Source organism: Sinocyclocheilus rhinocerous, unplaced genomic scaffold (genome assembly GCF_001515625.1).
Source record: "Sinocyclocheilus rhinocerous isolate Xijiao unplaced genomic scaffold, SAMN03320098_v1.1 scaffold1814, whole genome shotgun sequence".
NCBI classification, from domain to species: Eukaryota; Metazoa; Chordata; class Actinopteri; order Cypriniformes; family Cyprinidae; genus Sinocyclocheilus; species Sinocyclocheilus rhinocerous.
In genome coordinates this window covers 16,225-29,675 of record NW_015625999.1, presented here as the reverse complement: position 1 = coordinate 29,675, position 13,451 = coordinate 16,225, and the positions used below count along the sequence as shown (strand labels likewise).

The 13,451-nt window shown below is 39.1% G+C and overlaps 1 protein-coding gene across 1 annotated transcript in view; it reads right to left on the bottom strand.

Annotated features, from left to right (window-relative positions):
• LOC107706663 (voltage-dependent T-type calcium channel subunit alpha-1I-like) overlaps positions 1 to 13,451 on the bottom strand; it is a 43,991-nt gene that overhangs the window by 17,925 nt on the left and 12,615 nt on the right. The window contains exons 12-21 of the mRNA XM_016510454.1: positions 12,434 to 12,841; positions 10,988 to 11,088; positions 8,656 to 8,779; positions 7,264 to 7,332; positions 4,193 to 4,371; positions 3,064 to 3,190; positions 2,878 to 3,003; positions 1,777 to 1,866; positions 1,129 to 1,321; positions 611 to 762 (exon numbers count right to left, since the gene is read on the bottom strand). Of these exons, the coding sequence (XP_016365940.1) occupies positions 611 to 762; positions 1,129 to 1,321; positions 1,777 to 1,866; positions 2,878 to 3,003; positions 3,064 to 3,190; positions 4,193 to 4,371; positions 7,264 to 7,332; positions 8,656 to 8,779; positions 10,988 to 11,088; positions 12,434 to 12,841 (1,569 nt within the window). The remainder of the gene's footprint in view (positions 1 to 610; positions 763 to 1,128; positions 1,322 to 1,776; positions 1,867 to 2,877; positions 3,004 to 3,063; positions 3,191 to 4,192; positions 4,372 to 7,263; positions 7,333 to 8,655; positions 8,780 to 10,987; positions 11,089 to 12,433; positions 12,842 to 13,451) is intronic.

The window sequence follows — 13,451 nt, the reverse complement described above, 5'->3', positions numbered from 1 at the left end:
TTAAAAATCATAACAACACACAAGGAAATTATTAAAATTTCTAAATTGAAATAAAAACAAATTTTAAAAATAAAAACTGATTCAAAATATTTATAAAAATTATAATAAAAACCTGAGATATCCTGCAGTGTTCCTGAATATGTAATTCTTGGGGGCGATTATGCTAATTGTGAATGCGTGTGCACATGTTTAAGAATGAATTATGAGGAATTCATTAACATACACTTAACTATGCTCATTTTCTTAACTTGATACTAAAATAACTAAAACAATAAAAATAAAAATATATATAAAATAAAAATTAAATTAAATTTAAAATTATATAAAATTAAAATTGAATAAAATAAAATTATATGGACATGTTTAAAAAATAAATAAATAAATAAAATGACAAAAACACAACAACATTATTAAATCTTTAACTAAAATTAAAATCGTATATACATATACATATATATATATATATAAAGATAAAAACTCATTCAAAATATGAATAAAATCTATAATAGTATCTCCAATGACACTAAAATAACATTGGATCCCGACCAATCAATCAAAGCGAGTGTGCAAGCAGCTGATTGGCTGCGGGTCATGTGACAGTGCTGCTCACCTGTGGTTGGTTGTAGTGCTCCAGGCTCATGGTGACCACATTGATGCAGATGATGAGGGTGATGAAGAGGTCCAGATAATGACTTGTGCAGAACGAGTGAATCATCCGCCGAACGCGACCGTACGAGGAGTAATACGGCAGCCGCTGGGCCTCTGAACACAACCACAGCGTTTATTACTATCATCATCCTCACCTGCACTGCTGATGCTTTGACAGGAACACACGCTGATCTTTCACTGACAGAGTGATGGATGGATGTAAATGATGGCAGCCCTGAGATGATGGATGGATGGAAGAGGAAACAATGGGGTCAGCGCTGATGAATGTGGCCCAGGATCTCAGGAGAAGAAGAACGAGGAGGAACACGAGAGATAAACGAGTGAGAGCAGCAGACGACACGGGAAGACGAAAGAGATGAAGACAAATGAAGAAGAAGAGAAGCAAACGATGGAGAATAGATGAGAAACTAATGAGACGCTCAAACTCGCGGTCTTTCCAGTGCATTATATGGGTCTTACTGCGCCTCCTCTTCTCCATGCGCTTCAGCCGCTTCTCCTCCCTCCGCCGCGCCTCCTCCACCTCCTGATGCTGCCGGCACTTGTGGAAGTTCTCCACCACCACACCAACAAACATGTTCAAGACGAAGAAACTGACGATCAGCAGGAAGGAGATGAAGTACAGCAGCATCCAGGGGTTGTTATTGATGACGGGCTGAACACAGACACACAGTTAAAACACTCAACGCTGATAAACACTGCTCAACACAGCCTACATATTAAATATAAAGAAGAGGAGTTTGTTTTTTTATAAGAAGTTATTAGTTTTATTCATCAAGGACACATGGAACCAATCAAGACATTTATAATGTAACAAAAGCTTTCTATTTCAATAGAAATTAATTATAATAATATCTCACAGTTTTACTGTATTTTTGCTCAAATAAATGCAGCCTTGGTGCGTAGAAGAGACTTATTTCACAAACATTAGGATTCTTTTAAATGTGTATACGCGCGTGCGTGTGTGTGTGTGTTTGAGTGTGTGTTTGTGTGTGTGTGTGTGTGTGTGTGTATGAGTGCACCTGGTATTCATCACGTTATGGGGACCAAATGTCCCCACAAGTACTGTGTCTGTGTGTGTGTGTGTGTGTGTGTGTGTGTGTGTTTTACCTGCTGGTCGATCCCGACAGCGTCCAGCCCGTGGTACATGATATTTACCCATCCATCTTTAGACGCCAACACAAACAGTGACATCAGAGCCTGAAATAGAGAACCACCAAACACACACACAGCAGATCATCAGCTGCAGGAAGTCAAGATCACATTCATTTGCTCCACAGGACTGAAGCAGATTTCTAAAGCTAACGAATAAATCTCTCCTGACAGAGAACCATGAGCTTGCTGATAGTGAGTCGGACAGTCAGTGTGAGTTTAACTTGAGTTTAAAAACAATACTTAACCAAACAACTCATAATCCTGAGGAGATGCACTCAAGATTATTACCATGGAAATGAAAATCATGATAAAACCACTCAATATATTTGAAAACACACTCTTATGATGCACCATGAATAAGTTCTCTGCAATCTATAACCACTTATATTTTTTGTATGAATGTGAATATAGAACAGATTAAAATGTAAAGATATTCTTTTAAACTTGCACTGTAAATTCTGGAATATAAGTCTTGTTTTTTTCTGAATACTGTTCGATTTAAAGGACTTCTTGTGGAGTGAGAGGAACTAAAATATATGTTTATAGTGTTCATAAAGTTTATAAATGTTTCTTTTTTATTTTATTTTATTCATTGATTTTTCTGAATGTAATAATAAAATGTCAAATTATCAGTTTTTTCCCCCTCTCAACAATGCAATTTTGACCAGATGCAATTGTAGTCACGTTACTTATTTTCAAGAAAATATGGTACTTAGTTACTGTAAGTCATTAGTTATATATTCTACTGTTGTTGTGATTTTAACGGTGTCATTCACAATGCAACATGGGATAGTAGTTCATACAAAGTAAGTTGTAATACACTATCTGTATCTTTATCTGTATCATTTTTGACAACAACTTTTTTATAAAAAAAATGTTCTTCAAATGAAAGAGTGTAATGTTCAGATCTGGCTGGTTTGGTTCATGGCTTAAAACTCTTTATCAGAGAATATTTTGTAATGTTTATGGAGGAAAAGAATGGGAAAACAAAGACTTCAGGAAGCAAACGCGTCCGATCAGTGTTCAGCTCATCAGCAGAAGGAGTCTGACCCTCACCTGCCCCAGGTTGTCAAAGTTGTACTTGTGATGAAACCAGCGGTAATTGGCAGAGAGACAGTCGGATTTATTGGTGATGTTCTTCACATCCAAACCCACACAGTAATAGAACTTCCCTTTGAAGAGCTGTATCAGCGTCTGACGGAGCAGAATTAGAAATTGCTGTCAACTGAATGTGAGATGAACCTGAACTCCCAGGATGCCGAAGATGATGAAGAAAGCGCAGCAGATGAGGACGATGTTTCCGATGGGCTTCAGCGACGTGATCAGAGTCTCCACCACCAGCTTCAGGCCTGGAGCTCGACTGATCACCCTGAGAAACCGTGAAGAACCGAGTCACAAACACACAGAACCACACCGGACCTATAGACAGTCAACCTCAGAGACTCAAAACGGCCCTAAATAAATTCAATACAATTCACACAAAGAAAAAAAAATGTTAAAACAGTAAACCATGAGTAAAACATATGACCTTTAAAGCTGCATTTTTTTAACATTTGTATTTTACTAAATCTGAATTTTACAGTATGTTATAGTTATTGTTACAGTTAAATATATACATTTTATTTTTAAAAAAAAATTCTGTGCTTTCCTGAAGCTCAAGCATTAGATGATGGCTTTAGCAATTGCAAGACTATGGGATCGATTCCCAGCAAAATTCACATGCGAGAACTGATCAAAATGTACAACACAATGTGCATTTCTTCAAATAAAAGTGTCTGCCAAATGCATACATGTAAATACACATAATTTTAATAACAACATAATAATAAAAAATAAAAAAACATTTTAGTTCTGTGTAGCTGCTTTGAAATTTCTTGAAAAACCTTGAAAAACCATGAAATTTTCAGGTCAACGTGACCCACTAACATCACAACTGTAACAGAAACTTCATATGTACATTCCACAACAGCTCAGCCGCCTTTATATCTATAGCACTTTATATAATAATACAGATTGTTTCAAAGCAGCAGAGTGTCGAAACTTTGCAGGCATGTTCATGTTCCTAAATGAGAAATTGTCAGACAATTTCAAGACAAAACATCTGAGGTTAACCAGTATTTCCTACGACTCAAATTGGGGTCAAACTGAACATAATATAAGGGTTAACCATCTTAATTCTGGCTAATAATTAATGACCATCAAATGAACCTGTAGTCTGAAAGTAATCTGATTACGTAACTCGCGTTACTTGTAATGTGTTACCCCCAACACTGGTCTGTTCTTCTCCGAAGGACTAGTTGGTCTAGAGGAAGCCCTGGTGAGGCTGGTTTGTGTCTAGTTGACCCAACTAATCAACTAATTAGTTGTTCACCTGAGCGGGCGTAATGTTCTCAGCAGTCTGAGCACGCGCAGGACGCCCAGGATCTTCGCTCCGCCCGTCATCGACACCACAATATCAATAAGAGACACGAAGACGAGAAACCCATCCAGAACGTTCCAGCTGCTGCGCAGATACGTACGATCCCCCAGATACAGACCCTTAGAAACCACCTGAGACAGAAGGCATACAAAACATGCAGAATATTAACCCTTTAATATAAAAGAAGATATTTAAATATACGTTTGTGTATACACTTTTTGTTGAGTATCATATTTGATTTATCAGGCTTTTATGGCTCATATAGTCTAATATAGTGAGAGCGTGAAGGAAAAAACTGCACAATTTTATTCAGAGATTCAAACTGAGCAAAAATATGAAGAAATAAAGGCTCCTCAGAAGATGTGAGATGTTCTGGAGGCTTGTGAAGATCATTCCTCCGCTGAGGAACAGTGAAAGTAAAGCTTCTGGAAACAAACGCTCCTCAAAAGATCCTGAGGATCAGATTTGAGACTCTAAAACATGATTGATGGAGAATCAAGTAAAGCTGAGCTGCTTCAGTCTGGAAATATGACTGCAGTTATTCTGACGTTTACTTGATAAAAATCAGTCAAGATTTGAGAGCAGAAAGACTCGTGAAGCAGCAGCTGAAGCTGGACGTTTCTACAATTACACTAAAAGAGCTTTTACTGGATAAAAAACTCTAAACTATCAATCAGACGACAGAAGACATGCAGTAGACCTGAGTTTGCTGACATCTGTGCAATCGGAATAGATCCCTCATACTGAATTTGTGCTGAAATATCCGAGTTTGATGGACACGTGACCTTTGATATTGAGAACTAAAGATATGTGGAGCGATTTCTTCTTTCTCAAGTCTTCTATTCTACCTCTGTATGATTATACAGTAAGTTTGGTGTTATTTTCTGCTGGTGTCTGCAGTGTATCAAGAGCAGACCTGCGCCGATACAGTGGAAGAACGCTCTGTTCTGATAGCATCATCAGAGCTTTTACCGCGGTAAGGTCTGACAGGTACAGAGAGAGAGAGAGAAAGACCTGCTGCGCTGCGTTTGAAGCAGATTTCACCTCAGAGACAGAAAGCTACAGGACACCGACAGCCTCCCTGGCGCTTCAGAGCTGGACTTGAACAAACTCCACTAACCGCACAACATTCAGAGTGTGCTTTACACTGGAGACTATTTACTAGAGTGTTCTCCCAGCATGCACAGCGACAGTCTCCAGTGCTCTCATTGGCTCATTTGCTAACAAGGCTGATTTTAAAATAATCTAAACGAGCTGTGTATGTACCTGTTTTTCTATTCTGGTGGGGACTTAAACCTGAATACACACACTCATGGGAACTCGTGTCACGGTGGCGACCTAAATTGAGGTCTCCACGGGTAAACAAGCTAATAAATCACACAGAATTAAGTTATTTGGAAATCTAAAAATGCAGAAAGTTTCCTGTGAGGGGTAGGTTTAGGGGTAGGGTTTGTGTAGGGCAATAGAATATACGGTCTGTACAGTAGAAAAACCATTACGCCTATGGAGAGTCCCCACAAGGATAGCAAACCAGACATGTGTGTGTGTGTGTGTGTGAATGAATTTTCCCAGTCAAACACAATCAGATTATGTGTTTTCAGAAACAACAGCTGAAACAACAGAATCAGTTCAGTGTCACTGACCACCAAGACTTATTTATTTTGATTGCTGCACCAGCAACTATGCCTGTTTTCATGGCAAGATCAATGTATTTTAAAATAAATAGTGATAGCATTTTATTTGACACTTCCCCTGGACACGTCTCAGAAATTAACGGGGGCTTGGGGCAAATTTTCTATTCTATCTACTTATTTTCTTTTTTTTATTATTATAAAAAATGACCCTCTAATTCTAGCATTCTCTCTTTTGTACTATTGTTTTGAATTATTTTTATTTAAAAAAAAATGACCCTCTAACATTACCTAGTCTTTTTCTTTTCTATCTACTTGTTTTCTTTTTATTTATTATATTTTTAAAAACCCTTGCTACGTATACTGCATTAGGCTAACTGAGACCTGTCACAGCACTTACATATCATTGCTCTTTTGTTGATTTTGATTGCTTCTATTGTCCTCATTTGTAAGTCGCTTTGGATAAAAGTGTCTGCTAAATGATTAAATGTAGACGTAAAAACACCACAAAAATGCCCCTGTACAATCACAATAAATGTATTTCAACTGTCACAAAGTGGAAAAAAAATAAATGGAAAAGTGTTGATTGTGGTATTAACATCACATCTGCTCGTGTTGCACCATATTTATTTTTACACGTTTTTACAGCATTGTGCATTACAGCCAATCACACACGAATCCGTTGAGTTTATGAATGCAACGGCCAATCAGATGTGTTCAGATGAGTCATCACTGAAACACCAGAATTTTGCTGAGTGTGTGCTCTCTCTGACTGAATTCTCTCATCATCAACAAAGTGCAGATAGATGTATGTGTTATGTAACTAGAGATTCATGCATTATACAGCGCAGACAGCTTCACCGATTATAACGGGAATTTTCTGAGAGTGTTTTAACTCACGCTAGACTATAGTCAATGATGTGATCATGTAAATGTTATTTCATCGCTTTCTGTATATAATTTATTCACTGTTTGATCAACCGTGAAATTGAAAGCATTATAATTACAAATGTACAATGTTTTTATTCATTTGTGATCATGTTAAATACAAATTCAGTTTTATTAAAATATTTTATGACAAATCTATCCATATCTACTTGCCTAAACAGATGGGTTTATGATGAGCATAGTTATAGATTACACTCCTCTACACACTCATTACTACATGGTTGCTAGGGTGTTCTGGTGGTTGCTAGGGTGTTGATAAGTCTTTATGAGGGGGTTTTGGAAGAGTGTTCTTGTCAGTTCATAATGGGGGTGTTCTGGTGGTGTTTTTTTTCCTGTCTGGAAGTACTTAGTGAATAGTGATATAAAGGAACCTATAAGAATATCAATGATGACTGACGTAGAGATCAGCAGAAGTAAATGTGAGATGCTCAGGTGAGCCGTTACCTTGACGGTCATCTCGGCCACAAAGATGGCAGTGAAAACGTAGTTGGAGATGGTGAGGAAGACTCTCTCCTGACGGGAGAAGAGAGGAGACAGTCAGACGGGGAACAGAAACAGAATGAATGTTACAGAAGCGGCGGCGGCGAGAGCTAATGATACAGCAGCGCTAGGAATGAGACGCGTGACTTTTACAGCGGGGTCAAATATCCTATGATTATCCTGCTGGAAATGTCACATTCACACGGCTGAACCGCTTTCACTCAATCAACACCACTGAGACGCTACAGGACGAGCGCTTGCTAGCGCTCCACAATCAGAGCACATGCTGGGGTGTTTTGGGTGGTTTCTATGGTGTTGTGATGGTTGTTAGGGTGTTGAAAAGTTGTTAGGTGTTTTGTATTGTTGATACATAGTTGGTAGAGAGTTCTTGTTGGTTGCTAAGTGGTTGTTACTAGGCTGTTTTGTATTGTTGATACATAGTTGGTAAATTGTTCTTGTTGGTTGCTAATTGGTTGCTAGGGTGTTCTGATGTTTGTTAAGGTGTTGAAAAGTTGTTACTAGGCTGTTTTTTATTGTTGATACATAATTGGGAGAGTGTTCTTGTTGGTTGCTAAATGGTTGTTAGGGTGTTGTGGGTGGTTGCAAGGGCATTGAAAAGTTGTTACTAGGCTGTTTTGTATTGTTGATACATAGTTGGTGGGATGTTCTTGGTGGTTGCTAGAGTGTTGAAAAGTTGTTTCTAGGGTGTTTGGTATTGTTGGTACATGATGTAGTGTTCTTGTTGGTTGCTAAGTGGTTGCTATGGTATTGAAAAGTTGTTACTAGGGTGTTTGGTATTGTTGGTACATGGTGTAGTGTTCTTGTTGGTTGCTAAGTGGTTGCTATGGTATTGAAAATTTGTTACTAGGGTGTTTGGTATTGTTGGCACATGGTGGAGTGTTCTTGTTGGTTGCTAAGTGGTTGTTAGGGTGATGCGAGTGGCTGCTAGGATGTTGAAAAGTTGTAACTAGGGTGTTTTGTAATGTTGGTACATGGTGGAGTGTTCTTGTTGGTTTCGAAGTGGTCACTAGGGTGTTCTGGTGGTTGATAAGTCTTTACTAGGGTGCATGACTGTTTTCAATGAGTAATACACATGTTCAGTTTAGTATGTTTAATACATTTTGAGAAAACATTGCATAAAACAAGATTTTGTTTTTTTATTTCTGTCTGATTGTAGGACGTGATGCTACACCGTCGTGATCTGCGCAGATCGTTCAGGTGGAATTAAAGCTGGAGTTTCCCATTGGTTTCTCCCGTGTGAAGCTCAAGCGCTGATGTGACAGTATTCATGCGGAGCTGCAAATCACTGTGTCACTCCTGCCAGACGAGACTGTGAAAGAGAGTGAGGAACCGTACCACACTGCCCTGATGGATTCTGGGTCTCTCCAGAGCCACTGTGATGCAGTTGAGGAAGATGAAAGCCAGAACCACATAGTCAAAGAGCTTATGAGCGATGATCGTCTGACACAGCAGACGAAACCTGCAGAGAGACCGACAGAGAGACAGTTAGTCTTCAGTCCACCACTATTACTTTGTGTTTCTAGTCTACTTTAGTTTTGATATTGTTGAGATCTTAAGGCTAACTGATGAAATTGTATCTTATGCTGCATAACAAAAACTAATACTAAAATTAATTTGTGGACATTTTTATTTTAATTAACTAAATAAAACAATCACAGTCTATTTTGTTTTATGTGTCTATTGAAATAATAGTGCTACGATCTGCAAAGAGTATTAAATATGTGTATAAATATTTATATATAGTATAATTAAATAGCATTTATAGACATATAAGGATTTAAATTCTTTTGAAATATAAAAGTTCCTAAAATGTCATTAAAAAAATGCATTGCAGTTTGTGCAGTGATCACTAATGGCTTGTCCAAGCTCTTCACGCATCACAGGCTGCTGACCTCTGATATATCCAGTGACAAGTTCTTCACCCAAAGCATCTGCTTTATCCACACAATGTGATCTGCTCATATGAGTGCTGAAATGATCACATGCTGTGAAACAGGCCTGAGACTCTCAGCGGTCACATGTTTGCCCTTCTGCAGTCTCTGAGTAACTTCACGTGTGTGTTCTGTCATGTAGAGCGGCGTCTCTGATGGACTCTTCCCGCTATCAGTAGGTCTCTAATCAGATCTGTGAGTCTCATTTAAACTCTGATTCTGATGAAGAACATCTGACAGACCACATGAGGAAAACCCATCCTGATGGGTCAATACAGACCAGACTTGACCAAACCAGATGCTTCAGAGCTCAGCAGAGCAGCAGGAGTCTGAGGCGGTAAGACGAGAGCCAGTGTGATACAGTCGATATACAGAGCTGTCTGAAGGGCGTTCAGACACGATACACAGCAGAGTGACTGCATTTCACACCAGATCAAGCGTTACACTAACAAACTGTACTTAAATGAAAATGTTTTCTAAGTTTATGAACTCTTTCCCTGCCAAACACGGAATTTTCAGTTTGGAGACAGATCTCTGCTTGTTTGCAATGCAAGGGTAAATAACTGATGTTTGAAATAAGTACAGCGTTTTCTTTACTCAAGACACACTATGTCTGTAAAGGCTAATGTTTTTTGTGTGTTTGAAGAGCGGAGAAGAGTCTTATTTGCCACCTAGTTGCAGCCAACAGCCAATATACTTTTGAACGTTTTAAATATCCTGTGCATAGCGCTTTGTCTTTTACATCATGAGATTTTGGCCAAATGTATTAAACACAAGAAAAACTGAGCGCCAATATAGCTGCAAAAAACTTTATAACCTGTAAGTTGATAAAAACACAGATCTCCATCATTCGCTCGTCAAAAACTCCATTTGAGCATATTTTCATAAAATGTTAAGTGCAAGTGTCTGATCATAAATAAAGCCAAAGTACCAACTTCAAAGACTATAGAATTATAAAATAAGAGACTTATAATAAGAAACACTGGTCTAGAATGTGCCGATCAAAAACACAGACAAGGAACACGAAGAAACGAGCAATGCTTTTTTTAACTAAACCTACCTACATTCAAGTGTTGATAAAAAAAGAATGCTTGAAGTGAGGATAAAATGGAAAATTAATTTAAAAAAAATAATAATAATTTTGTTTAAAAGTAGAGAGTCTGTACTTTATTTTGATGTATTGCATGTTCAGAAATTCTTAAAACAAAATATTCTGGGGGCAATGGAATTTTAGAGAAAATCATCAAAAATGCTAGCGGGGAAAGAGTTAATATGACATTTGAAATTAAGAGGCAGTAGAGATTTTCTCATTTTAGTATTTTTGATGCAAAACCTGTCAAAAATGACTATTTTTTCATTGTTCTATGTAAACCTCTTGAACACAGCAGATGTTAAACTGAAATCTGTTACGTGAATATTTGCATCACCCTCACCTTTTGAATTCACATTAGAATAAAGAAAATCTACTTTTCTTTTTAAATAATTGAGAAACAATTGAAGTCATATGACATAAGTACAGTACTTTGTACTTTTGTCTACATGAAATTGCAATGGGGTAAAAAGGATTGAGTATTCACTCAAGTATTTTAACAGAACTCAAGTAAAAGTACAGATTAATTGTAGTAATGAAGTAACACTGCACAAATACTTACACCTCTGAAAAACATAATTCAGTCAATCAGACTGACCGAACATTACACTGTTTGAACAGAATGAGAGTGTATGTGAGTTCATACTTGTTCTGAGGAGAGAATAAGTAAATGGACCAATCCTCTCTCTTCTCACACCAGTCCGGACGATAGACCTCCATCATCTTCTGGATACGGAAGCAGAGGCTCTGTGACACACACACACACACACACACGCACGCACACACACACACACACACACACACAAACACTCTGGTTATCTGAGATAAAGGCAACTCTTCCAATTTATTTTGAATAACAGTTTCATTTTCCCTGGGAGACGTTTCCAATAAACGGAGTAAAATATGAGGATTAACGCATTACATCCATATTCATGTGAGCGGACAGCTGCTGTGACCCAGCAGAGTTTGGCTATTGTGTTTGCTGTTATTGTCCATAATGAGCTTCTTCATGTTGTTTATCCTCCACACACAAACACACGTCTGTGAATCTACTGCTGCTGTATTTCACTTACGAGACGTTTATTAAACGCTAAAATGAGCAGAGATTCTCCTCAGAAGTGACGATGTGCCGCTCAGCAGTGAATCGCTCTAATGATACGCTCAAACTGATACGCTCAAACTGATTCACAATAGCGTTTTTCAATCGCTTCACTGAGAGGAAGAGCTTCCTAAAGGACCTTTAAAACTGTGAGTCAGGCTCAGAGAGAATGTGTAACTTTATTCCACTTTTCATGTGCTGATTCTCAGAGAAAATCCTCTAAAATTAGCATAATGGATTCAACAGCAGAGCTGAGAGAACTGAACACTTACTGACCGCTGAAAGCAACAGCACATCTGTCTGTCCACCTCTCTAACCATCTATACGTCTATCGGCCTATATATCCACCTGTCTATCCATCTATACATCTACCTATCTGTCTATCTGCCTATCTACTTACCTGTCTATATGTCTATCCAACTATACGTCTGTCTATCCATCTATCTGCCTATCCATTTATATGTCTATCTATCCATCTTTCTGCCTATTTATCCACCTGTCTATACATCTATACGTCTACCTGTCTGTCTACCTGCCTACATATAGACAGGTAAGTAGATAGGCAGATATACAGACAGGTAGACGTATAGATGTATAGACAGGTGGATAAATAGGCAGATAGATGGATAGACGTATAGATGGACTCACAGGTAGATAGATAGGCAGATAGACAGATAGGTAGACGTATAGATGGATAGACAGGTGAATAGATAGGCAGAAAGATGGATAGATAGACATATAAACGGATATCTGCCTATCCTCATGTCTATCCACTTATCTACCCATCATCCATCCATCCGTCTCTGCCCTTCCATCTGTCTATTATCCATCTACCTATCTATCCATCCATCTATCTGTCTGTCCATCCATCCATTTATTTATCTGTAGTGAAGAGGAACTCTTCCTCATTGTAAACATTAAGCCTTGACAACAAAACCTCATTTATAAGAAACACTTATAGCCGTTTTTAACAGGATGTTGTTCTGCACTCACATATTCTGTGTCTTCCTCCAGGTCGTGCTTGTCTTTGCGTGCGTTGAGCTGTGGATAAACCTCTCCCAGCAGCGTCCCCTGAGGGTCCGGGCCCTTCCCATTGCAGTCCTGGTGTTCGGCAGACACGCTCTTCTTCCGGACCAGCGGGGGGCGCTGCAGGAGCTCAGGCAGATCGAGTGATAAAGCGCGGCGGTGTCGGCGCGACAGGAATGGCGGGTGGGGCAGGAGAGACTCGTGTTCGGCGGGGTTCGAGTGAACGCTGCGGACCCGTAAGCTCCCCCCGATGACCCCTCCGGCCCTCAGGCCACGGGTGGAGCGACCCGCGCTGTTCCAGCTACACCGCCGGCTCCAGGACGGCTGAGGGGGAGGACGCCCCCAGTGGTGGTAATGGGAACTGCGGCTGTGGCGCTACAGAGAAAGAAGGAAACTTGTTCACTCCTGGAGCCAGGTTTACAAAAATATTTTTAAGAGAGGAGTTAAGAAATTAAGTCCCTTAGTTTCTGTCCCTAAGTGCAATTCTTGAAAAATTCTTAAGTAGTTCTCAAATATGAAACATTATTTTTTTACGTCCTGCGGCTGGATTCACAAAAATCTTCTTAAAGGGGTCATCGGATGCAAAATTCACTTTTGTTGTTGTTTGAACATAAATGTGTGTTGGAAGTGTGTGTACACATCCACCCTATAATGATAAAAATCCACCAAGTGTTTTTTTTTTAAATCCCTATTTTAAAATCCCCCTTCTCAAACCAGGCTGTTCTGAGATTCCTGTCAAAATGACATAGTTCTGTACAGGCCCCTCCCACGATAGTTGATTGACAGTAGCGCTTCAGCACAGACTGGACTGGTGTCTTACCTTAGACCCGCCCTGACTGAGCTGTCATCAGTCCGCCATTGTGTCGACTCTAGTGCAGGGGAAGACTAGAATGTCTCCGAATAAGCGATATTTTGTTGTTGGATGTAATAATGAATATAGCAGTCGTCATTTACTCCCGACATCTGAGCCGCTGAACTCGCAGTG